Genomic DNA, 26584 nt, shown 5'->3' on the forward strand with positions numbered 1-26584 from the left:
CCAAGGCGGGTGGATCACGAGGTCAAGGATTCGAGACCAGCCTGACCAACATGGTGAAACCCCATCTCTACTAAAAATACAAAAAAATTAGCTGGGCGTGGTGGCGGGCGCCTGTAATCTTAGCTACTCAGGAGGCTGAGGCAGGAGAATTGCTTGAACCCAGGAGGTGGAGGTTGCAGTGAGCCGAGATTGTACCACTGCACTCCAGCCTGGGCAACAGAGCAAGACTCTGTCTCAAAAAAAAAAAAAAAAAGAAGCCAAATGGGAAAGGACCGTGAAAGGTGGGGTTACACTTTCTCCTTCCAGCACCGGCCCAGGCACCAGCACATCTGGGAGAGCCTGGGTTCTGGCGCACACCCATCCTGACTCAGAGTCCCTGAACCTCGGCCCACATGCCACAGGTGGGCTCCACGCCAGGAGACTGGCGGGGATGGAGATTTTGTGGGTGGATGCCCCTAACTAAAGGTGTTGGCCTGTGTTGCTCAGGGGACTCTATGGAAGAAAATGGATTAACATGAGCTATATTTCCGTCAGCCGAGGCGTGGCCAGGGCTGCTGCCTCCTGGAGGCTGCGGGGGTCCGCTCCCCGCCTTGTCCGGCTTCCGAGGCTGCTGCCCTGCTCGGCTCCTGGGCCCTCCTCCACCTTCAGAGCCGCATGCAGCCTCTCCTACCTCTCACTCCTACTCCCACCGAGGACCCCCCTTGTACAAAGACCCCGTGATGACACAAGGCCTGCCTAGGTGGTCCAGGATGCCCACCTCGCCTCAGGACCCGCACCTTTACCCACAAAGTCCCCATTACCGTGGAGGCTGGGCTGAGTGGTCTCCCCTAAAATTCACGTGCCCTGGAATCTCAGAATGTGGCCCTCTGTGGAAGTAATCAAGATGTAATGTAGCCATGAGCACGTTAGGGTAAAGGAATGCTGGTGCAGAAAGGGCCCAATCCACTGACTGCTGTCCTTCGGAAAAGACAGAGACTCAGAGACAGAGGGGGCCATGTGGGGACAGAGGCAGGGGCTGTGGCGATGCGGCCAGAGCAGGAAGAGGCGGGAAGGAGGCTCCGCAAGAGCCTTCGGAGGGAGCAGGGCCCCGGGACACCTTGTCTTGAACCTCTGGCCTCCAGCCTGTGAGAAAGTGGGTTTCTGTTATTTTAGACCCCCTTTGTGTTCATCTGCTCCAGCAGCCCTGGGAGACCCCCACACCGATTAGATGACAACTCCACAGGCTCGGGGACTAGGATGCAGAAGTCTCTGCGGCCCCCGCTGTGCTCCCACAGCTACATAATGGGATTCTGCCTCATGTGCACCTGCTCCACGTTCAGCTCCAATTTCAGAGGAACGGACATTTGTAAGGAATTCTACTACATTTCTAAGCAAGGCACTCCATATTTTTAGAACATATCATTGTTAATATCTGAGTAAAGGCTAAAATGAATTGGTGTTTTACATATTTCAAAAAGTACAGAACACTGTCCAGGCGTGGTGGCTCACGCCTGTAATCCCAACACTGGGAAGCTGAGGCAGGATAATCGCTTGAGCCCAGGAGTTCCAGACTGGCCTGGGTAACATAGGGAGACCTTGTCTCTACAAAAAAAATAGAAAAATTAGCCAGGTGTGGTGGCACACACCTGTAGTCCCAGCTAACTAGGAGCTGAGGTCAGTCATCTGAGCCCAGGGAGATGAAGGCTGCAGTGAACCATGACCCCGCCAGTACTCCAGCCTGGGTAACAGAGCGAGATCCTGTCTCAAAAAAAAAAAACCCAAAAATGTACTTTGACTGGCTTCACCAACGTGCAGAGAAGCAGATGTATCAGATCTGCTGTCAGGACAACAGGCTTCCCCTTAACACTCCCAACGCCTTACAAATGCTCATTATCCAGAGTGCCAGGCAATCTCATGTACCCAAGGAAAAAAGAAAACATACCCCAAAAGTAGTGACTGAGGTCACAAAACTACTCCACAGGCCGGGCACACTGGCTCACGCCTGTAATCCCAGCACTTTGGGTGGCCGAGGTGGATGGATCACCTGAGGTCAGGAGTTTGAGACCAGCCTGGCCAAACTGGCAAAACCCCGTCTCTACTAAAAATACAAAAAGTAGCTGGGCGTGGTGGCATATGTCTGTAATCCCAGCTATTCAGGAGGCTGAGGCAAGAGAATCACTTGAACCGGGAGGTGGAGGTTGCAATGAGCCAAGATCACAGCACTGCACTCCAGCCTGGGTGACACTGGGTGAGACTCCATCTCAAAAAAATAAAAATAAAAAAAACTACTCCTCAACATTAGGGTCCCAGCCTTCTACCGTACGGGCTTGTTCCCACCCAGGACAGTCCTACACTCAGGGATGTCAGCTCAGCCAGGCGCAGTGGCTCACGCCTGTAATCCCAACACTTTGGGAGGCCAAGGCAGAAGGACTGCTTGAAGCCAGGAGTTCAAGACTAGCCTGGGCAATAAAGCAAGACCCCCATCTCTATCATAAAGTAAAATAAGATGTTGGGCCCACAGCGCAAGGTCCAGAGGACTTCAACATGACCAGTTAACGGCCCACGTGAATGATGGAAACACAAGCCACGCACGGCCCCAAAATACTCAAAACCAATCAGGGCAGACTTTTCTGAAAGGTTTGGCTGCTGTGAGAGAACAAATTTTGAGATGCTCTCCATTAAGACACACTAAGAGCACCTGAATACTGAAAACACAGACACATCACAGGCATCAGGTTGAGGCTGTTGAAATTGGCTTTCTTTTTTCACACACAAGAACTTTTTCTTCCTGATATTCTAGTAGGTCATCCATTTAAATTTGTCCAAAGAGAAATGCAACCAATGTTTAACTGCTGTTTTTCATTATATTTTCTAAATTTTTCAAGTTTTCTACAATGACTTTGTGTTTTTATAACTACACTCAAACTTCAGCATGAACAACAGAATGTCAATCAAAACCTGCCCATGATAAAGCCGCCAGCTCAAAGCAACAGGCGCCACATCACAATATGAGGCTGCCCAGCCTAGATGCTCGAGAGGCCAGCCCGGCAGCGTGGGGAGGAGGTCTCTTCCTCGTCAGCTACATGAAGCTTCCCTCCACCTGCCTCGGGGACAAAAGGAATGTCCCCTGCCCCCAGTGCAACTCTGAAGACTTGCTAGGCCCCAGCTGCGCGGCCTCCCCAGAAGCTGGTCAGAATTCCATCCTAGGTCCACAGTGCACATTCCAGAGAAATCGTAAGACAGACATGCGACATGAGGAGCCTCTCAGTGCTTGTCCCCTTGTATTGAAAGCCCTTGCCCAAACACCTGAGGTCAGGAGTTCAAAACCAGCCTGGCCAACATGGTGAGACCCGGTCTCTACTAAAAATACAAAAATTAGCCGGGCGTGGTGGCAGGCGCCTGTAGTCCCAGGTACTTGGGACGCTGAGGCACGAGAATTGCTTGAACCTGGGAGGCGGAGGCTGCAGTGAGCTGAGATTACACCACTGAACTCCAGCCTGGGTGACAGAGTGAGACTCCACCTCAAAAAAAAAAAAAAAAAGAAAAGAAAAGCCAGCACATTCCTGTCAGCACTGAGGAGAGACTGTTGTTGTCAACGCTCATTAAGTTGACTGTCCCCTCCCACAGCTCTCCTCACTGATTAAGGGCTGGTCAGTCTAGAACAAATGTCTTCAAACGTTGCCCACCCCTCCTTTTCTACCTCGGCCCCTTCCAGCCCCATGTTCCCTGTCCACAGACTCCTGAGAGGTCCCTTGGCTCTGACCTCCACCCAGCTAGACAGTTCACCTCAACAAGGCAGTGTTGTTAGCAGGCGTGTAAAGGGTTCAGACACCACCCTGAAGCGTGCTAACCAAATCCAGGCACCTCCGCACCAACTGCAGGAAGGTCCCCTCAGTAAAGCGGGACCCAGTTCCCCAGCTGCAGTAATCTGCTGAGATCTGGCAGGACATTAGGTGAAATTACTCTTTCTGCTTTCAGTAGGTGTTTTTAGAAATCGGGCATTTATAAATGTTAAACCCTTTAACATTTATGAGATGTAGGTCTGCTCCCAACACACCATGCTGACTCACGGGCCATCTGGTGGACTGAAAGCAGTAGTAGGGGCTCCGCGAGCCTCTAGAAACTGCAACACGGCTTTCAGGGCAGGTAGGTGTTTTGAATGTCTTTCTGGACAGCTGAAATTCACTGTCTCCATCACCACTCAACCACTCTGAGCTAATAAAAAGAGGAAGCAGGCCAGGTGCAATGGCTACACCTGCAATCCCAACACTTTGAGAGGCAAAGGTGGGAGGACTGAATGAGCCCAAGAGTACAAGACCAGCCTGGGCAACATAGTGAGACCCCTGTCTCTACAAAAAGCTGAAAAATTAACCAGGCATGGTGGCACACCTCTAGTCCCAGCTACTAGGGAGGCTGAGGCAGGAGGATTGCTTCAGCCCAGGAGTTCAAGGATACAATGAGCTGTGATTGTGCCACTGCACTCCAACCTGGGCAACAAGACAGACCCTGTCTCAAAAAAAAAGTGGAGACAGCATTAAATTCCTATGACTGTGGCTTAGAAAAATTTCCAGAGCTCCATCAAAAGAATTCGGGTTTGTTTTTTTTTTTGAGACAGAGTCTCACTCTTGTCGCCCAGGCTGGAGTGCAATGGCGTGATCTCGGCTCACTGCAACCTTCACCTCCCGGGTTCAAGTGATTCCCCCACCCCAGCCTCTGAGTACCTGGGATTACAGGCGCCCGCCACCACACTCAGCTAATTTTTGTACTTTTGGTAGAGATGAGTTTCACCATGTTGGCCAGGCTGGTCTCAAACTCCTGACCTCAGGTGATCCACCTGCCTTGGCCTCCCAAAATACTGGGATTACAGGCATGAGCCACTGCGCCTGGCCAAAAAGAAGAATTAAGTTCTAAAGAGTCAACTGTTAGCCAGGCATGGTAGCTCATGCCTGTAATCCCAGAACTCTGGGAGGCCAAGGTGGGCAGATCACTTGAGACCAGCCTGGCCAACATGATGAAACCCCATCTCTACTAAAAATACAAAAAAATTTGCTGGGCGTGGTGGTGCACGCCTGTAATCCTAGCTACCTGGGAGGCTGAGGTGGGAGTATTACTTGAACCCAGGAGGCAGAGGTTGCAGCGAGGTGAGATTGTGACACTGCACTCTAGCTTGGGTGACAGAGTGAGACTCCGTCTCAGAAAAAAAAAAAAAGGAGTCAACTATTGCTACCTGCCTTTGTCTATTGAGGGTATATGCATATGTGATTTTTAATTCACAGAGGCTATTAAAATGTGATTAACTAATAAAGGTCAGAAGTCAACTATTCATATTTCACTTTAGAATAAAAGTTTTAAAGCTTCCACTCTGTTCGCTCCTCTCTGCCTCTGCATGAATTTTTGCAGTAGCTCCTCAATAAACGATACATGGGAAAATGTGCATTAAAGTGACCTCGACTGGTACTACCCAGAAACCACTGCAGAAAGGTGACCCAAATGCGGCCGGGGTCCAACACACAGGTGTGATCTCTGTCACAGCTGAAGCAGAGCCACGCTGCGGCAAGTGAAAGCGAAAGGATGACAAAAAGCCAGGAGGTCCGCTTGCTCCAGGACCAAAGCTGTTCCATGTGTGAATTAGAGGGCCCTCCCCATGCAGTTTTTGGCCGTGCTGGCTGCCACAAAAGCCAAAGTTCGCAGGAGGTACATACGGCAGGTGTAAACGTCTCTGTACGCCATGTGCTCATAATCAGGGAGAATTTTCACAAAACGTCCCGACTTCACGCGAGGGTTTATACCTGAACAGACACAGCAGGGAAAGGGCTAAGGATGGCTCCCTTTACAGGACTGTGCAAACAGCGTGAATACGACCCAACGCCCGCCCCTCACCAGTGTGATACAATCCCTTCGTGTTTATGCAGCCACCCAGGACACAGGGAGGTGGCTCTGAGAAACTTGCTGGAGAGAACACTGTGACACGTTTTCCCTCCATCAGTGGTGCCACCAGAAACTCATGGTGGCAGCAAGCTTGGAAATCCTTTCCATATTTGATCACACTCCTCCCGGGGCCAGCACACGCCCGGCAGGCCCCAGGCCACAGCTCACTGGGGCTCAGGAGGTGGTAGGGCAGGTGTCCTGGCTGGTGAGCATCTGAGATGACCGTCTAGAGAACCCTTACCCCGGCTAACACACTCACTTTGCCCAGCACCCACCTGGCATTTCCCAGCCTGCTAACTCAGGCCAGCCTCGTCACAAGTCAACCAAGGCTGGCCGACTACACCACCCATTTCTGGAGCTAAGGCTGATTTTCTTCCACCACCTGTTCCCAAAGCTAAGTAATTTTCTCCTGGATAAGCCTTAAAGCAAATTCACAGAAACACAGTTGCTGCACTGTGAAAATGAACACTGACATTTGCTTTGGCCAGTGCAGACTAACACTGCGGGGAATAAACACTGTGGGAAACAGAACATGTGAATTCTCCGCATTTTGCAAACACTTTCAAGGGGTCAAGAATCAGCAGTGAAAAGAAATCTCCCAATGCCCTGTCCTCCTATTCCCTCTTCTGTGCCTACCCCCTGCCCTGCCCTCGGCCACACTGCCTCCTGCCTGCCTGTGCCCAGATGGCGTCTCCCACAGGACAGCAGGCCTCAGTGCCCAGGCAACACCTCTGACCCCACAGCTGGAAGGAGCATCCATGTGTACACTCCTCTGCGTGTTACAGGCAACCCTAACACCTGGGCAGGCCAAACACCTGTGTCCCTACCAGGACGTGACTTTTGGTGCTGACCACTCTTAGAGAGAAATATGTCTTCATGTCACTTTGAGATGATATTGCCCAAATGGCCTAAGAAACTCAAAGAGCAACTGCCTTGCAGAAATGAAAAAGGAAAAGAAGCTCAAAGAACAGTCAGAAGATGAAAACCTGTGGTATGAGACACTCACAGAAACGCTCTGACCATCCAAAAAAGCCAAGAGCTTCGTCCAGTGAGCAAGAAATAGGAAAGTCCCTGGCACTGGAGAAACACCCACGGGAAGACAGCCTGGGGCCGAGGAGCCTCTGCCTGCTCGGTGAGTGTCACAGGTGACTCTGGAAAGCGGGTGAACCGGAGAAACATGAAACAGAGCTGGGGGGCTCAGCCTGCTCACAGAACGCTGAAGGGAAGGAGAACTCTAGCAGGGGGGCTGCTCTCCGTACCTGGGGCTTGGACGGAAGGCACCACAGCTTCATTTCCCAATTACCACGGGCAGTCCCATCCTGAAGGCTGGAGGCCTAGAAGCCAGAGAAACAGGCAGCTCCAGGAACACCGAAGTCGCTCTGGTGCAGCCTACATTTCTCAGCTCTAAAGGGCCTCGATGCCTAGTAAAAGACACTAGTATCCACGATGCCCACAATGGGAGAACACAGTGCCCTCTCCCTAATTTTAGTGCTGTTACTACCAGTGCTCTATTCAAAATGTGACTGTAAGATGGTGTCTGAGAAAACAAAAGTGTGGACTAAATCACTTTTATTATTTCTCATTGATGTGCACTGTCTGCTTGTGGTACAAAGTTAATCATGGATGATAACAAATAGATTCACTCACGCTTCGCATAGACGTCCCGACAAGACACGCCTGTGATCTCCAGCTTCCGCAAGTTTTCGCAAACACCATACTCTGTAACAAGAAACATTTGCAGAAATTTAAGATCAACAAGTCATAACGCGACAGACATGAGCAGGTTGCTGATGGCTGGCAGGGGAGGTGCACACCTAGCCTCAGCCCCATCTCCAGAGTGCATCTGTCACTGTGGAGATTTCACTGACTTCTCCACATTCAGTCAACATGCTTGTTCACCAATGAAGACATTATTCTATTTTAGTCAATGTTACCCTTTACAAAATAATAATCTGCATTGTCTATTCTAATAAGCTCTAGAAGCCTAACCACACAAATCAATATCAGACAATCCCTAGTTTATGAACAAGGTGAGGCAGAATTCAGTTGTCTGGACACAGTGCCATGTTTCCATGGAAACAAGTTCACCACTGGTGTTAGGGTTCAGACAGTGCCAGAGGCCAGTCCACCCCATGTACTTCCCTGTGCTGCCTGTGTGTTCAACTCAGCCCAAGGCCAAGAGGGGACTGTGCAAGACATGGGGGAGGGGGTGAACACTGTCCCTTCTCCACTGGCTAGGCTTGGCCAGGGCCCAGTGCGGGGCTCCTGGACACCTCCCCCAACCCCTGTTCTCACACCCTCACCTGCTGACAGCACCCTCCTCTCTGTCCCCTACTCCCACCCCACCACAGCTCCACTTTTCACAATCACCAACACCCAGCACGTCCCAAGCAAAACCCCAGGTCCTCCGGCTTAGGTCTCCGCTAGCCTTTGAAAGGAAAGACCTCCAGGGTCTAATCCACACAACTACAGAACTGCACGTGGGCCAAGAGCTGCTGTTGGCAACACCTGCGTTGAGCTTTCCACGTGCTGTGTACCATGTCAAGCCATGCTGGGCATCACCTCACTGCATCCTACAGCAGTCCCATGACAGAGGCACCACTGTCGTCTCCATTTTAACAGAGAAAACAAGTGCAGAGACGTGACATGACTCCACAAAGGACCTCGAGCTTATGGTCAGCTGGGACCAAGAATTGAAGCCTAGATCAAAAAGCTTCCTTCGCAGTGAGAATGTGGCAGAGGCACAACACAGGAGACAGGATGGGGTGGCTGGGTCTCCACACAGACCACTGCAGCTCACACTGACTGTGTTATGCCCTGTGCAGGCATGAGAGCCTGACAGTGACCGTGCAGGTCAGGACCCTCCCTGTGGCAGAGAGGGAAACTGAGGCCCAGTAAAGTTGATGGCCATCAGAGCTCACTCAGCAGTCACAATACAGGAACATCGATACGATGCAGTCAGGCTAGCCAGGTAGCTCCAAAGTGCTGTCCCTCATCATATGCCTTTTGATAAGCCCTACTTGCCCAGAGGCCTCATCCCTTCTTTTCAATAACATGGATGCTATTACCCCAAATGCTTCTCTAACTGGAAGCACTGACAGTACTCAAAGTAAAGCTCGAGAAGCAGACAGGGTGGCGACAGCAGTCGAGGCAAGGTAGCTGCTACTCAGCAAACCTCTTTCCAGTGGGGCCATCCAGGCTCCTGCCTTGACAGCATGTCCCCTGCCTCCACTTTTGAACCCCAAGGCTCCTAGAAGGCCTGCGTCTCCTCTCAGTTGTGGCCTACGGGTCCCCCTTAGTGGGAGGACCTGGGAAACCACATCCTAAATCCAGTAGGCTCCAGTGAGGAGTGCCCAGAGTGGGTCCCCTAACGAACACACCCAGCGAGGAGATGCATTTTAGTTCTTTGGAGAAAAAAACAGGAATGAGAAGTGTGAGTCACTTGAAGATCTCCCACAGAGCCCAGGGAGCTGCTGATTCCAGATCTAGGCCAGGGCTGCCCTGATGGAAACACAACGTGAGCCACAAATAGTATTTACATTTTCTAGTAGCCACATCAAAAAGGGTACAATTAAACAGGTAAAATTCATGGTAATATTTTATTTAACTCAATATAACCAATTATTATCATTTCAACATGCAGTCATTACCGAGTTATCCTTCTTTTTAGAGATAGGGTCTATGTTGCCCAGGCTGTAATGTAGTGGCTACAGGTAAAACATACACACATATATACATTTATTTATTTAGAAATGGAGTCTCACTATGTTGCCCAGGCTGTAGTGTAGTGGCTATGGGTTAAAACATACCATTCATTCATTCATTCATTTATTTAGAGATGGAGTCTTGCTCTGTTGCCCAGGCTGTAGTATAGTGGCTACAGGTAAAACATACATATATACATTGATTGATGGATGGATGGATGGATGGATGGATGGATGGATGGATGGATGGATGGATGGATGGAGTCTCACTCTTGCTCAGGCTGAAGTGCAGTGGTGCAATCTCGGGTCACTGCAACCTCCGCCTCCCAGGTTCAAGCGATTCTCCTGCCTCACCCTCCTGAGTAGCTGGGACTATAGGCGCACAACACCATGCTGGGCCAATTTTTCTATTTTTAGTAGAGATGGGGTTTTAATTCACCATGTTGGCCAGGCTGGTCTCCAACTCCTGACCACAAGTGATCCGGCCTCCCAAAGGGCTGGGATTACAGGCGTGAGCCACTGTGCATGGCCAGAGTTTAAACATTTATTTATCAATTACTTTGTCCTTATGACCAGGGGAGTCAGGGACCCCTGTCTTCACTACAAACGGGCCTGGGGACCAGGACCTTTGTCCTCCCTTCAGTCAGGGCCACGGATGAGCAGCTGACATGCGGCATGAAGCAGCCCAGGGGCCGCTCTGACAACCATCCAGGCTGACTCCTGCTAATAATGACAGAGAAAAAACCAACACCAGGTGTGGGTTAAAAATAAAACAAAAGCCAGGCGCGGTGACTCACGCCGGTAATCCCACCACTTTGGGAGGCCGAAGCGGGCGGATCACCTGAGGTCGGGAGTTCGAGACCAGCCTGACCAACATGGAGAAACCCCATCTCTACTGAAAATACAAAATTAGCCGGGCATGGTGGCGCATGCCTGTAATCCCAGCTATTCGGGAGGCTGAGGCAGGAGAATCGCTTGAACCCAGGAGGCGGAGGTTGCAGCGAGCCAAGATCGCACCACTGCACTACAGCCTGGGCGATAAGAGCAAGACTCTGCCTCAAAAAAAAAAAAAAATCAACACCGGCTCGTCTCCTTTGCCTCACGGTCTAGGGGCCTCCTGGGTGACTTGGGGCATCTGACGCTTGCCTGCCAAGGAGGACCAAGGACTGGTAAGAATTTCTTAAGTGAAAATTTGTCAATGATAGAATAATAATGAAGAAAATTCTGCAACTGCCTCCAGAGAATTTTGTTTTAGAGGGGCTCTCCAGTTGTCCAGGGTGACTGGCTAGAATGGCAGGAATAAATAGGTTTTCAATGAAAATGTCTTGCTACATGGTTAAGTGCTACGGGGAAATCAAAGAATCATCAGAGAAATGCACAGGGACTCTGTTAAGAGTCTCCTGAGAGGGACTCTCAGGAAAACCAACACTGTCTTGAGCTGCGGAGGAAAAAGGCAAATGATAATAAAAGACTTAGTCTGTGTTACAAATAACTGGAGCAACGTCTTCATTTTTCATCTGTAAGTTAAAGGAACTGGACCGGATTATCTGTCAATTCCCCCTTCCGAGCTCTCAACATCCTACGATTCTAGTTGGAGATAAAAGAATATTCACCAGCAAATGTTTACAAATGGGAGGGGGAAGGGGAAAGACACTGACGCAGAGCAAGGACGGGGAGGGCAGGGCTGGCGGGGTGAGAGCTGCGGCCGCAGGCTGGCAGCCGCCCCACCTCCTGTTCCATTACAATCTTATTTCGGTTATGTTGATACAACACAATCTGTCCTTCCAAGTGATCACCGGAGTCCAGTTATTTCTGTCAAGTCAGCCGACCAGGAAGGGGCTGCAGACAAAGTGCGGCAACAGGGACTCCACCAGGCCGCGGAGCTCATCCCGCGAGACGCCTCACCGCACAGAAGGGCTGACCCCAGGGAAACGTGTCACCAGTATACAGCACAAAGCTCAAAACGGGCCTGCATGCTCTGTGCAGCTGCCAGACTCTGCCCTGAAGAATCACAGGGCGCTCTAGTGAGCGCTGCAGCAGCTGGGAGGCCCTGGATGGCCAGGTGTGCAGTGGGGAGGCACAGGGGGTGCACCAGGACGCAGCCAGACCTGGGCCAGTTCACGCCGACTCCTCTCCATTCCAGAGGTCCAGGGAGCACCTGTCAGTGTGGAAGTCAGAATGCTCAGGCCAAATACCGAGATCAACTAACTATTCAGGTTGAACCAGAGGCCTGGGCGGGGGAATCTAACTGCCCACCCGTCAGACTGAGGGACATGTCACCCCAGGCCACAGCCCTCCAGAATGCAGTACAACCACTAGATATGACTTATAAGCTACAGTGAACTCCAGGAGGAAATCCCACCACTAACACCATCATTTAGTTTCACTTTGCAGATTACAAAACATTTTATCTGGTGGCTCACGCCTGTAATCCCAGCACTTTGGGAGGCCAGGGCAGGCGGATTACCTGAGCTCAGGAGTTAGAGACCAGCCTGGGCAACATGGCGAGAGCCCATCTCTACAAAGAATACAATAATTAGCCAGACATGGTGGCACACACCTGTGGTCACCACTACTCAGGAGGCTGAGGTGGGAAGATCATCTGAGTCCAGGAGGTCGAGGCTGCAGTGGGCCAAGATAACACCACTGCAATCCAGCCTGAGTGACAGAGCGAGACTCCGTCTCTTAAATATATATATATATATATCACGCAGGCCACCCAATAATTACAGCAATTTCTGTGAGGATATAAAGGTCTTTGCAGTGATGACAGAAAGAGAAAACCAATTTGCTTTAAGGCGAGATTCAAATTGGGAGTAGAGGGAGGTAAACAGAGGCAGGCAGAATGAGCCTCTGGGCCAGGCCAAGGGGTCAGGACTTCTGCTGCAGGCAGAGGGGAGCCTCAAAAGGCTCCTGAGCAGGGGCAGCAAGCTCCCTGTCAAGGCAGTGGCTCTCAACCCCTCAGACCAATCCCACTCCTTAAAACAAATATTACTAACACCTCCTAGATCCTCATGAAAGCAAAGAAACGATTCTATACACAATTGTAAACAATTAATATTGCCCTAATTGTAACAGGAAGGAATACAGAAATCCATCAAGGTACGTTTTGACATATGATGCTCAGGTGAGACTTCAGCAGAGCCTGGCTGCTCTGGGCGTGGTCCCAGGACCTGCAGCACAGCCTCCCTGGGAGCTCAGCAGGGAGTCCCAGGCCCCACCCGGACCCACTGAATCATTAGCATCAGCATCTCAGCAAGATACCCGGGATGGCTGGAGGAGCCCTGCACGGGCTGCGAACATCTCTGCTCATGCGGCCCACCATATTCAGCGCTGCCATGGTAACATGCATTTCCAAACAGTTTCTGGAAAAGTTCTGAGCAAAATACAGTTTTCTCTTAGTTGACAGTGTATGAAGAAACTGTATGAAAAATGCTGGGTGTAGGCCGGGCAAGGTGGTTCACACCTGTAATCCTAGCACTTTGGGAGGCCAGGCAGATCACCTGAGGTCAGGAGTTCAAGGCCAGCCTGGCCAACATGGTGAAACCCTGTCTCTATTGAAAATACAAAAATTAGCCGGGTGTGGTGGCGGGCGCCTGTAATCCCAGCTACTCAGGAGGCTGAGACAGGAGAATCGCTTGAATCCGGGAGGCGGAGGTTGCCGTGAGCCAAGATTGCGCCACTGCACTCCAACCTGGGCAACAGTGCGAGACTGCTTCTCAAAAACACAAAACAAAACAAAAAACAAATCAGTCAACGTCACCAAAACCAAGCAGAGCCTAACAAACTGTCACAGCCCAGAGGAGGCAGAGGAGGCACGAGGACTAAATGCCACGGGGGCTCCCAGACGGGATTCTGGGAGAAGAAAAGGATGTGAGTGAAAACTGCGGAACTCTGAACCAAGTGCAGGTGTGGTTAATGATAACGCATCATTATTGGTTTGTTAGCTGTGACAAATATGCCCTACTAACAGAAGACGGTCACAACTGGGGAAACCAGAGCATATGGGAACCCTCTGCCCTTTCTTGCAATTTTTTAATAAATCCTGTAATATTTAGTTTATTTAGGGAAAAAAAAAAAGGCCCCTAGGAGGCAACAGCGACGGCTGTGGTGGCAAGGGCCCAGACAGGTGAAAAGAGAAGGCAGGATCAGGGCAGAGCAGAGGCCTGGAAACGCCCAGACAGAGTGGGAAGGGCCCTGAGCACTCCAGGCGTGGCAGAGCCCGGAGGGCAGAGCTGGGAGGCAGTGGGAGGCATGGATGGGTCATCTGGAAACAGCCAGGGAGCAGGACTGGCTTCCAGGAAAGGAGTGGATACAGAGATTGCCACTGAGGAAAAATGGGAAAATATTTATGTACCACAGTTGCTGGTAAAGAAACTGGAAGAAAGAGCTCCAGCCAACAGGATCATTCACAATGGGCTGCTACATGGAGAGAGGGGAGGCAGAGGGCAGACAGGCTGGCTGCTGGGAGTGTGACATCCACTCTTCTGCAAAGAAAGGGGCACACACATCTAGGGGTAGATGGAGCACTCTCTGGCGACCTCCAAAATAGCAATGTGGAAAATAAAAAAGAAACAACAAGACGGGCACAAGGGCTCACACTTGTAATCCCAGCACTTTGGGAGGCCAAGGCAGAAGGCTTGCTTGAACCCAGGAGTTCAAGACCAATCTGGGCAACACAGTGAGACCCTATCTCTACAAAAGTTTTTTAAAAAATTAGCCAGGCGCAGTGGCACACCTGTAACACCGGCACTTTGATGTGGGAGGATTTCTTGAGCCCAGGAGTTCAAGGCTGCTGTGAGTGACAATCAAGCCACTGCACTCCAGCCTGGGCAACACAGTGAGACCCTGTCTCAAAAAAAAAAATAAATAAATAAAATAAAAATAAAACGGAAAGAAATATGGTGTTTGTGAATCCAAAGCAGGGATGAAATGATATTTGCATGTAACATGGGTTGTCAATCTGAGGGACTGTGGGTTGTCAATATCCTGCAGAGCACTCACCCTCAGACCAGCTCAGTGGGTCACACTCACTGAAGTCCGGAAATAATAACAACTGGCCTACCTGCTCTCACTGAGCTTAGCTCCGCACCACCCCCCGACCACTGAAGCACATCAAAATTCCCAGGGGGGTCCTGCCAGTGCCCTGATGATCAGGTGGTTCTTCCTGAGACCCACCAGTCAGCTGCCGCTATTTCCTCTGACTCTCCGTAAGTACTTTGTCCTCTTCTTACACAAATGATGCACTTCAAAATCGTTAGTTACTGCATAATGAGAATGGAGCTTCAGTTTGCTGTGTGGTTTAAAGGACAGCCCCTTTCCAGGTTCCAGATGCCACCAGTGCACATGACACCTCACTGACAAAGCAGTCTGGACTGGGGGTGCTTCTCCTCTGACGCATTTTCATAGTTGCCTTAATGCTGCAGGCAAGATGTTCTGATTCCCTGCGCCAATGGCTAGATGGGTGGACACTGGAAAACGTATCCATTTGTGCTTGTTGTTTATGCCGCCTGAAGTCATAAGCCAGTCCTCTGCAAGCCATCAATACTGTTCCTGAGGCAGTTTATCTTTGCTCAGATTGCTGAAGGCTGGTGACTTAGTTTCATGAATTTTCACAGAGCCCAATGCATCCTCTAACCTGACAGAAACAATGCACGTAGCCTTTTATTAACTGCTTGGACTTCTGAATTAGTCCAGGGTTTTTAGCTGGGATAGCCACATCGACAGAGCCCATGGCCACCATCATTCTCTGTATATCTCACCAGCAAATGTATTGCTAATACCAAGTAGGAGATGAACTCGACAACTTGATAAAGCATCCACAAAAATGCCATTCAAATTCAGAAGAAAAGCAAAATGATGGCACAGTGCTAATGAATACAACAATCCTTAGTGGGTTTTTCCTACTGTCACCAAAAGGTCACGACAAATGAACCAGAGGAGAATAAATGTCATTCTGACCCAAATGCTCCTAATAAGGAATGTTTGATATTTTCCACATGATGAAAAAAGTCTTTTAAAAAATAGGGGTTAAGAACAATTACACATCCTTTTATTGTTCTATAAACCTTCTCGTAAGTCATCAAGGGAAACTGCCCTTAAGACAGCTTTCAGGCCAGTGTCCTTTCCAGCAACCATGCACCCTTCCTTCCAGAAAGACTGGCAAGTGTTAACTCCCAGCATGCTGCACAGACCCAACCCAACTCCAGACGGCCAGCATGACCTGTGCTGCCTACCCACTTCCAGGCAACAGGTTCAGTGGTGCAGGCTGCTAATGTAGTGTCCTTGCTAAAAGTTTCCTTACTAATCTATTTCCTTTTTTTTTTTTTTTTTTTTTTTTTTGGTTTGCCTTTATAAGAGGAAGGGTTCTGGGTAATTATTCATCTTAATAGTTTCAGAAAGAGGAACAGATAACCTCAGTCCAACACGATTGGCAGTCAGCAAAATCTAGTGAAGCAGCTGTTCTGATTGCTAAGGATTTAATTTAGATGGTTTCTTTGTTTTTTGTTTATTTGTCTTTTTGAGATAGAGTTTCGCTCTTGGTGCCCAGGCCGGAGTGCAGTGGCGCCATCTCGGCTCACTGCAACCTCCATCTCCCAAGTTCAAGTGATTCTCCTGCCTCAGCCTACCGAGTAGCTGGGATTACAGGTGCCCGCCACCACACCTGGCCAATTTTTGTATTTTTAGTAGTGACAGGGTTTCGCCATGTCTCGAACTCCTGACCTCAAGTGATCTGCCTGCCTTGGCCTCCCAAAGTGCTAGGAATACAGGCATGAACCACTACACCCGGCCTTTATTTTTTTTATTTTTTATTTTTTTCATTTGCTCATGTAAGAGGACATTTTCTGATTGGAATATTTGAAGTGGCAATTTAGTTTTGTTATCATGGTAAAAATAAACATAAAAGCTACCATTTTACCCGCTGTTGACTGTACGGCTCAGGGGCACTAAGCACCTCCATAGCACCTCCACCATCCACGCAAAGAACCTTTTCATCTTCCCAGAAAAACTCTGTCCCCACGGAGCGGCAACTCCACACTTCCCCAGCCCCGTCCTCAGCACCCACCATTCTGCCTTCTGCCTCTCTGCTTTTGACTACTCTAAGGCACCTCATCCGAGTGGAACCATGCCGTACTTGTCCTTTGGTGACTGTTTATTTCACTTAGCATAATGTCCTTCAGCTACATGCATCATCAGGATTTCCTTCCTTTTTAAGAATGGATCGTATTCCAGCCTGCGGGGACCACACTGTGTTCATCCGTTTATTCATGGATGGGCACTTGGGATGGCTCCGCCTTTTGGCTACTGTGAATAAAATTGCTCCGGACATAGGTGTCAGAATGTCTGAGTCCCTTCCTTTCTTTTTCGGGGGGTATATACCCGGAAGGAGACTTGCTAGATCACATGGTATTTCTAAGTTTAAATTTTTTAGGAACTACAATACTATTTTCCACAGCGTGACTATTTTTCATGAATTTCTCTTGTTTTTGAGACAGGGTCTCACTTTCTGTCAGCCAGGCGACAGAATGAGACTCCGTCTCAAAAATAAATAAATAAATAAGAAAATTTCCAAAAAAAATTAAAATGCTATTTAAAAGCTGTTTTGCCAAGAGAAACAAACAGCCCAGTGACCTGACCTGAGTCCAGCTACACTGAAGCTGTGTCCTTTCATGACTCAACTGCCAGGGGCCACCAACCTCTGCACACGGTCTTCTTGTCCAACAGAGCTCATTGCCGAGTGGTGGCGCTTACTGGAAACCCCATCCATGCAGCACAGGCCTGAATGGGGCCTGCATCTAGTCCATCTCTCTGGTGGGAATGGTTTGGAGGAGCCCTTACTGTCCCCCTGTCCCACTCTCCCCTCCCTCTCAGGGGCCCAGGGAAGACTCATCTGCTTCGTGAGCACCCCCTACCCCTGGGAAGGGAAGATGAAGAGGACGGGAGGTGGCACCCTGGCCAGCGTGGCCGAGCCCGCACTCAGTACACTGGGACAGGAGGGACAGGGGCACACAGAGTCACTATTCTGTGCACGGCATTGGCACTAGGGGGGACTGCAGTAAGAAGGCACTTGGCATCTTCCTCCCAAAAGTACCACTTGAGAAAGGCACCACACTAAGATGCCATCTGGGGAAACTTGGCAGGTGCCTGAGTGTGGAGAGAGCTTTGCCCAGCCCCAGGGCACTCGACACCAGGGACTGCAGTCAGCACTGCAGAGTTCAGCTGGAAGGGTTGCGCCAGCCACCAGCCGCCAGACCCAGGGGAATAGGAGCCTGTGGGTGGGGATGACTGAGGAGCCAGTGGGGTGAGCCTGGGCATGCAGGCAGGGAACCCAAGGGAGAGGGCCCTGTGAGACAGGCAGAGGCAGCCACTGTGGCTCCTGGGACACTGCTGGGCCTCAGCCTCCCTGGAGCAGAGGGAAGCCGGGAGCAGAGGGGACGGCGAGTGCTGAGGGACCTGCTGGCTGGTGACCTACCCGCTTTACACTCAGTTTTCCAAATAAAACCAAAAGACGACACTGATTGGAAAGACTGCGTTTGTATTTGCGCTAAATTAGGGGATAATTACAATCCATAGGAAATATGGCTTAAATTCTTCTGCTTCTGAGGCTAAAAAGGAAGTTAAGGCACAGGGAATGAGCTGGCGGTGGCAGGGGGGACATGTCCCCGGGCTCCAAGAACAGCGCCCCAACTGCGGCCCGGCACTCCCCAACACTCCCCAGCTCTGCAGCCATCAGCCTGACTACATGGAAAACTTGCTGTTTTTAAATAATGCAGCAGATCTGCAAACACTCCCGCAGCCAGCGTCCCCTCAGGATGAAATGGAAAAAACAAAGCCTGGGCGCAGCCCCCAGGCGTCTCCTACCAAACACCAGAGTACGTGGGTGCTAAACAATGAGGCAACCACTGAGCCAGCGTGCCTCCTGCTCAGTCTCATCCCTACAATAAGTCTCCATGTGGACAGGAGCCTTGAGAAGACTGCCTCCTCCAGCCAGGACTTCTGCCCCTCCTCTGGCACCCACGACAGGCACCCACTGGCCAAGGGAGTCCTCTCTCACTAAGGTGCAGTGGTCATCCCCGATACTACTCCTTCCCAAAGGGCACAAATGATCACTCGGTGACACTGTTCACGACACTTCTCTGAGTCTGACTCTACAATCCTATCACCCAGGATCTTCCCGAGATTTCAGACGCGTCCTCTTCCTCCACTCATGCCAGGCAGGCCTGATGAGTCGTGGCTAATTCTCTCCACCACCCCGGTGGCCAGGGACAGTGTTCCCGTCAAAGGACGCTGACCCAGAAAGGGGAGAGACAGCAGGGACACACTTGTTTTTTGAGAGGACACTTGTTCCGCTCCAAGATCCCAAGATGCCCTGTGTGTACATGCCCTTTCCAGACAGAAAGACAAACCCCAGACCCTCAGATGCATTACGTCATTGCATTACAAACAGGATCAGTGAGCGTGCAGTGCCAGGACCTCTAGCAACCAATCGGTTCTGCTGGGCAAGTCTCAGGGCGTGTCCCATGAGAAGTGGGGAAGGGGAAACCTCCACTCAACACCTTCCGGGTGCCAGATTCACTTTCGTTTTTAATTTTTTTTTTTTTAAGTTAAAAAAAAAATAGTCTTAAAAAATGTTTGGGCTGGGTGCAGTGGCTCATGTCTGTAATCCCAGCACTTTGGGAGGCCAAGGTGGGCAGACTGCTTGAGCTCAGGAGTTCGAGACCAGTCTGGACAACATGGCAAAACCCCATTTCTACTAAAAACACAAAAATTAGCCAGGTATGGTGGCGCATGCATGTAGTCCTAGCTACTGGGGAGGCTGAGGAAGGAGGATCATATGAACCCAGGATGTGGAGGTTGCAGTGAGCCGAGATCATGCCATTGCACTCCAGTCTAGGCAACACAGCAGGGAAAAATAAAATGTTCCCCTAATAAGCACCATTTTCCTTTATTCTCCTTGTGCTTTGCTAAGTGAAAATGACTATTTCTCTAGACAGTGGTGGATGAGATTCAACTTGCAAAAATATAGAGAACTACCCTCCTTCCCAGTGGAAAGGCAGAGGAAAAGGAAAAAGGCTTTCCCCACAGTGCTGAGACCCCACTGCATGTCAGGACAGGGGCCAGTGTTCCCATCTCCTGGCTCAGTCACGGTGTTGCTACCGCCTGGACAGTGCGTTTATCCAGCTGCCCACCCGCCACCCATTCCATCAGAACCAGTGGGCTCAACAACCGTCTGCTAACAAGAATCATGAAGCATTTCTTTTTGTCTTTTTAGAGGTAGGGTCTCACTCCATCACTCAGGCTGCAGTGCAATGGTAAGATCGCAGGTCACTGCAACCTCAAACTCCTGGGCTCATGTGATTCTCCCACTTCAGCCTCCTGAGTAGCTGGGGCCACAGGCGTGTGCCACCACACCTGGTTAATTTCCTTTTTTTTTTCTTTTTTTGAGACAGAGTCTCGCTCTGTCACCAGGGCTGGAGTGCAGTGGTGTGATCTTGGCTCACTGCAACCTCTGCCTCCTGGGTTCAAAGCAGTTAATTCTTCTGCCTCAGCCTCCCAAGTAGCTGGGACTACAGGCACTCCACCACACCCCACTAATTTTTGTACTTTTAGTAGAGACGGGGTTTCACCATATTGACCAGGCTGGTCTCGAACTACTGACCTCAGGTGATCCACCCGCCTCAGCCTCCCAAAGTGCTGGGATTACAGGCGTGAGCCACTGCACCCGGCCTCTTTGTTCACATGGTCTTGCCATGTGGCCCAGGCTGGTCTCCAACTCCTGGCCTCAAGTGATCCTCCTGCCTCAGCCTCCCAAAGTGCTGAGATTACAGATATGATCCACAGCACCCAGCCAATTCCTGAAGCTGGCCGGGCGCGGTGGCTCATGCCTGTAATCACAGCACTTTGGGAGGCAGAGGCAGGCGGATCACAAGGTCAGGAGATCGAGACCATCCTGGCTGACATGGTGAAACCCCGTCTCTACTAAAAAGACAAAAAAATTAGCCGAGCATGGTGGCGGGCACCTGTAGTCCCAGCTACTCGGGAGGCTGAGGCAGGAGAATGGCGTGAACCCAGAAGGCGGAGCTTGCAGTGAGCCAAGATCGCGCCACTGCACTCCAGCCTGGGCGACAGAGCGAGACTCTGTCTCAAAAATAACAACAATTATTATTATTATTATATATATACATATATATATACACACACACCTGGATATATATATACACATACATACCTGAAGCCAACTTTTTTTTTTTTTTTTTTTTTGGAGACAGGGTCTCACTTTGTCATCCAGGCTGGAGTGCAGCGGTATGAACAAGCTCACTGCAGCCTTGAACTCCTGGACACAAGCAATCCTCCAGGCTCCCTCAGCCTCCAGAGTAACTGGGACTACAAGTGTGTGCCACCACGCCCTAAAGCCAAGTTTTAAACCACTAACTTGCCCCTTTCACTTCTTCCCGAGCTGACCCCTCCAGTTTCAGCCACGTTTAACCAAAGCTATAGCTCTCACACTGTGCATCAGCAAATCAAAAGAGAACAGAAATAGCACTTTCTTCTGCATTCAAAAACATTAAATACTGGCTTTAAATTTCTCATTTTTATCATACAGATCAGACAGTACAGATGCTTTTCAACTTGTGACAGGATTACATTCCAATAAACCCACTGTAAATATGAAGGCCGGGCATAGTGGTTCACACCTGTAATGCACTTTGGGAGGCCAAGGCAGGAGGTTCCTTTGAGGCCAGGACTTCCAGACCAGCCTGGGCAATACTGTGAGACCCCATCTCTACAAAAAATACAAAAAATGTAGCCAGGTGTGGTGGCACATGCCTACAGTCCCAACTACTTGAGAGGCTGAGGCGGGAGGATTCCTCGAGCCTAGGAGGTCAAAGTTGCCATGAGCCATGATTGCGCCACTACACTCCAGCCTGAGCAACAGAGTGAGGCCCTGTCTCAACAAAAAGAAAAAAAAAAAAAAGAGAGGAAAATGTGGTAAGTTGAAAATGCACTGACTACTTGACTACCCCTGACCTACGGAACATCACAGCTTAGCCTAACCCACCTTAAATGAGCTCAGAAAACTTAGCCTACAGCTGCGCAAAATCATCGAAAATCACTTTATTGTATAATAAAGCGTTGACTATCTTGTGATTTATTGGGTACCGCACTGAAAGTGGAAACAGAATGGCTGCATGGGCACGTGCAGCAGTTCCTACTGAATGTGTCACTCTCATGCCAGCCGGACAGTCCTAAGTCCGACTGTCTGTATAGGAAAAGGGTATTTCTAGCGATGATGAAATTTAGACCCACCTTAGGCTTACAACGGACAAAAATGTTCTACAAATAGTATTCCACGTAACATTATTTATCATTCACGGAGGAAACGGCAAGCTATGAATTCTAAATTCAAAACTGGGCACTGCAGGGACCATGCTGGCTAGTGTACCTCACTCTCCGGAGTTCAGGGAGGAGTATGCGCCTGAGTCATTCCTGTTTTTAAATGTAATCTTTTGTTATTATTTGAATATTTTGATTCAGAATGATGCTATGAATTTCCAAAGCATATGAGCTTTAGGCAGACTTCATGAAGTAGCTCATAAATGAGCAGTGCCGGCTGGGCGCAGTGTCATGCCTGTAATCCCAACACTTTGAGAGGATGGGGCGGGCAGATCACCTGAGATCAGGAGTTCAAGACCAGCCTGGCCAACATAGTGAAACCCTGGCTCTACAAAAAATACAAAAGTTAGGCCAGGCGCGGTGGCTCACGTTTGTAATTCCACCCCTTTGGGAGGCCAAGGCAGGCGGATCACGAGGTTAGGAGATCAAGAACACGGTTAAACCCCATCTCTACTAAAAAATACAAAAAATTAGCCGGGTGTGGTAGCGGGCGCGTGTAGTCCCAGCTACTCGGAGAGGCTGAGGCAGGAGAATGGCGTGAACCCGGGAGGCGGAGCTTGCAGTGAGCCGAGATTGCACCACTGCACTCCAGCCTGGGCAACAGAGCAAGACTACGTCTCAAAAAAAAAAAAAAAATTAGCTGGGCACGGTGGTGCGCGTTTGTGATCCCCAGCTACCTGGGAGGATGACGCAGAGAATCACTTGAACCCAGGAGGTAGAGGTTGAAGTGAGAAGAGATGACGCCACTGCCCTCCAGCCTGGGCAACACAGCAAGACTCTGTCTCAAAAAATAAATAAATAAATAAATAAACAGTGCCAAAACAGGCTGGCATTTCACAACACATCAACTAAACGGTCAATGACTAACCAAAACAAGCCCAGGCAGGGCCACAGCAAGAGACGCAGCCAGATCCTGCCCCAGCACCCCAGAAAGTGAAGGCTTCTTTACAGTCCTCAGGCAAGGAACTGCCAGAGGCCAACAAGGCGACACATCAAAGAAGGGTCCCACACCCACCCTGCCAGGCCCTGCAGGCTGGAGTGGGTTTGGTTTTGTTTCCTATCCGGAGAAGGAGCCCTTATTTGTGATCTGCCTGCCCCAACATCACAAGTACAGACATAGCTTTCAGTGGGAACTCCCTTCACCTGCCCAAATAAACACTGCTAGAAAAGATTTAACCCACCAGCTCCAAGCTGCCCCCGCCACCACCCTTAGACTGAGTCACTCCACTTCCCGACATGCAGGGGCCAGAGACGCCACAGCAGTATCAACATAACCAGCTTACTATTGCCAACAGGACAATGGAAATCTTCAGCTTCTCACTGACCAAACGCATTATAAATAACCACCTCATTTCCAGTTGCCAGTGTATCCCCCTTCCCCTCCACTGCCACAGCATCCTATCCCTTTAGAAAGAGCCTTAAACACGCAAGCCTCACCCACATCCTAAAGTCAGTCGTGGCCCAAAATTATCTGAAGCATTGAAAGACAGGCAGAGGTTCCCTTTTTCCCACTCCCATTTTTGTTGCTTGTTTTCTGTTGTGGGAAACTCAATTTTCTTTTTTTTTTTTTTTTTTGAGACAGAGTCTTACTCTGTCGCCCAGGCTGGAGTGCAGTGGCGCTATCTCGGCTCACTGTAACCTCTGCCTCCAAGGTTCAAGCTATTCTCCTGCCTCAGTCTCCCAAGTAAGTGAGATTACAGGCGTGAGTCACCACGTCCAGCTAATTTTTGTATTTTTAGTAGAGACGGGGGTTTCACCATGTTGGCCAGGCTGGTCTCGAACTCCTGACCTCAAATGATCTGCCCACCTTGGCCTCCCAAAGTGCTGGGATTACAGGTATGAGACACCACACCTGGCCCCATTATTAAATGATAGAAAGTATTCAACATCTGTGAAAAAAGAAAATAAACACAGAAAGCAGACAAGTAAACAATGGGTGGTAAACACAGAAATCAGCCTCACTCACCACCCCCCAAGACACTAAAAAGTGGAGCCACCCTTATACCCCTGCCAGGACGCCAGGTGGGCAAGGACCATGCACCTCCCAGGCAGCCCAAGCTCTGCTCCTCCTCACAAGGCTGGGGCCAGCCCTGTTTCTCACTTGAACTGGCCTGCCCTTGGCCTTATCAGTATCCACCATAACCAAATGTTAGGAAAGATGAAGTTTCAGGGCTCAGAGAACTAAGACCAGATCTGTCTCATATACAACTATTCCTATCTGTATTTCCAAACACAATTAGACTAACAAAGTAAGACATCTGTAATACCACACAGGCTTGCCCACGGTCTGATGCCTGACCTAGATGAGATGGAATTAAAGCTGCCACAATGAACTCATGAAACTGAAAATCTAGCTGTTTACCATGTTCGTAACTTTGGGGTGTAAACTGATCATTTAAGCATAAAGTTTGAAATCTATAATTTTGATTAAAGTTGGAAATTTTAGGCTGGGCACGGTGGCTCTCGCCAGTAATCCCAGCACTTTGGGAGGCCGAGGCGGGCGGACCACTTGAGCCCAGGAGTTCCAGACCAGCCTGGGCAACATGGTAAAAATCTGTCTCTACAAAAAGATACAAAAATTAGCCAGGTGTGTTGGCACGTGCCTGTAGTCTCAGCTACTCAGGAGGCTGAGGTGGGAGGATCATTTACGCCCAAGAAGTCAAGGCCGTAGTGAGCCATGATAGCACCACTACACTCCAACCTGGGTGACATAACGAGGGAGACCCTGTCCCAAAAAAAGTTGGAAATTTTGCCAAAGTCATTATAAATGAAGTTGAAAAGCAAATGACTATAGACAATGAGAAAATGTTTTGCAATATATTAAACAAGCCAGATGCAGCGGCTCACGCCTGTAATCCCAGTACTTTAGGAGGCCAAGGCGGGCGAATCACTTGAGGCCAGGAGTTCAAGACCAGTGGGGGCAACACAGTGAGACCCCATCTCTACAAAATAACGCAAAAAAATTAGCTGGGTGTGGTGGTGCACGCCTGTACTCCCAGCTTCTTGGGAGACTGAGGTGGGAGGATCACTTCAGCCTGGGAGGTGGAGGCTGTAGTGAGCCGTGACTGCACCACTACACTCTAGCCTGGGTGACAGAAAGAGACCCAGTCTCAAAAAGAAAAGAAAAAACATGTATATATAAAAAAACAGAAATCTAGGCCAGGCACAGTGGCTCACACCTGTAATCCTAGCACTTTGGGAGCCCGAGGCAGGCGGATCACCTGAGGTTGGGAGTTTGAGACCAGCCTGACCAACATGGAGAAACCCCGTCTCTACTAAAAATACAAAAAATTAGCCAAGCATGGTGGCGCACACCTGTAATCCCAGTTATTCAGGAGGCTGAGGCAGGAGAATTGCTTGAACCCGGGAGGCAGAGGTTGCAGTGAGCCAAGATAGTGCCATTGCACTCCAGCCTGGGCAACAAGAGCAAAACTCCATCTCAAAAAAAAAAAAAAACAAACAAAACCAGAAATCTATCCAGATTACATAAATAAAATCCACAAATCAAAGAAAGGAAAAAAGGAGCAAAAATGAAAGATAAATAAAATAAATCCAAATGATCAATAAATACATTTTTTAAATGTGCACCCTCACTAGTTACCAGGCAAATGCAAAATAAAATGGCGCAAAATAAAATGGCACAAAATAAAAATGCAAAATAAATGGTGAATAAAATTCACCCAAATTGGCATCGATTTTTAAAGAGGAATCATTAAAATTAGAGAGAATTTAGCAGAATTAGAGAATTCACTGGATTAAATGAGAAACTTAAAAGTGCTGGCAGCTACTGTGCAATACTGCATCCGGGCAGTTAAGTTTCTCCTTCTGTAACTTGCCCATCCATGGCCTGGTGACAGGTGTACAAAGGGAAATCACTCTGGGAACCATCTAGCAAAACTGCTTATCTCACCCCTGCCTACCCCAGCAACACCACTCCTGGATATAATCCTCAGAGAAATGTTCAAATACATACACATCCTGGCTGGGCGTGGTGGCTCACGCCTGTAATCCCAGCACTTTGGGAGGCAGAGGTGGGTGGATCACGAGGTCAGGAGATCAAGACCACCCTGGCTAACACGGTGAAACCCCCGTCTCTACTAAAAAGAGAAAAAAATTAGCCGGGCATGGTGGCGGGCGCCTGTAGTCCCAGCTACTCGGGAGGCAGAGGCAGGAGAATGGCGTGAACCCAGGAGGCGGAGCTTGCAGTGAGCGGAGATGGCGCCACTGCACTCCAGCCAGGGCGACACAGCGAGACTCCGTCTCAAAAAAAAAAAAAAAAAATATATATATATATATATATACACACATATATATATATCCAAAGACATGAGAGTTCACTGCCACACTGCACCTAGTGAAAAAATAAAAATAAGCAAAAGAACTCTGTGATCACTCAGAGTTATGAACCATCACATACCTTTTTGTTTTGTTTTGTTTTTTTGAGACGGAGTCTCACTCTTGTAGCCCAGGCTGGAGGGCAATGGCATGATCTTGGCTCACTGCAACCTCCACCTCCCGGGTTCAAGCAATTCTCTGTAGGACAGATCAGTCAGAGTGGTGGGAAAAACTATAGGGAA

The 26584-nt window shown here is 49.5% G+C and overlaps 1 protein-coding gene across 2 annotated transcripts in view; it reads right to left on the reverse strand.

Annotated features, from left to right (window-relative positions):
- FBXO31 (F-box protein 31) overlaps positions 1-26584 on the reverse strand; it is a 54603-nt gene that overhangs the window by 23501 nt on the left and 4518 nt on the right. Inside the window, exons 2-3 of one of the 2 annotated variants that reach the window (XM_054453286.2) lie at positions 7555-7626; positions 5682-5768 (exon numbers count right to left, since the gene is read on the reverse strand). In XM_054453286.2, the coding sequence (XP_054309261.1) occupies positions 5682-5768; positions 7555-7626 (159 nt within the window). The remainder of the gene's footprint in view (positions 1-5681; positions 5769-7554; positions 7627-26584) is intronic. The other variant, XM_054453287.2, reaches the window with a different exon arrangement.

Source organism: Pongo pygmaeus, chromosome 18 (genome assembly GCF_028885625.2).
Source record: "Pongo pygmaeus isolate AG05252 chromosome 18, NHGRI_mPonPyg2-v2.0_pri, whole genome shotgun sequence".
Classification (NCBI taxonomy): domain Eukaryota; kingdom Metazoa; phylum Chordata; class Mammalia; order Primates; family Hominidae; genus Pongo; species Pongo pygmaeus.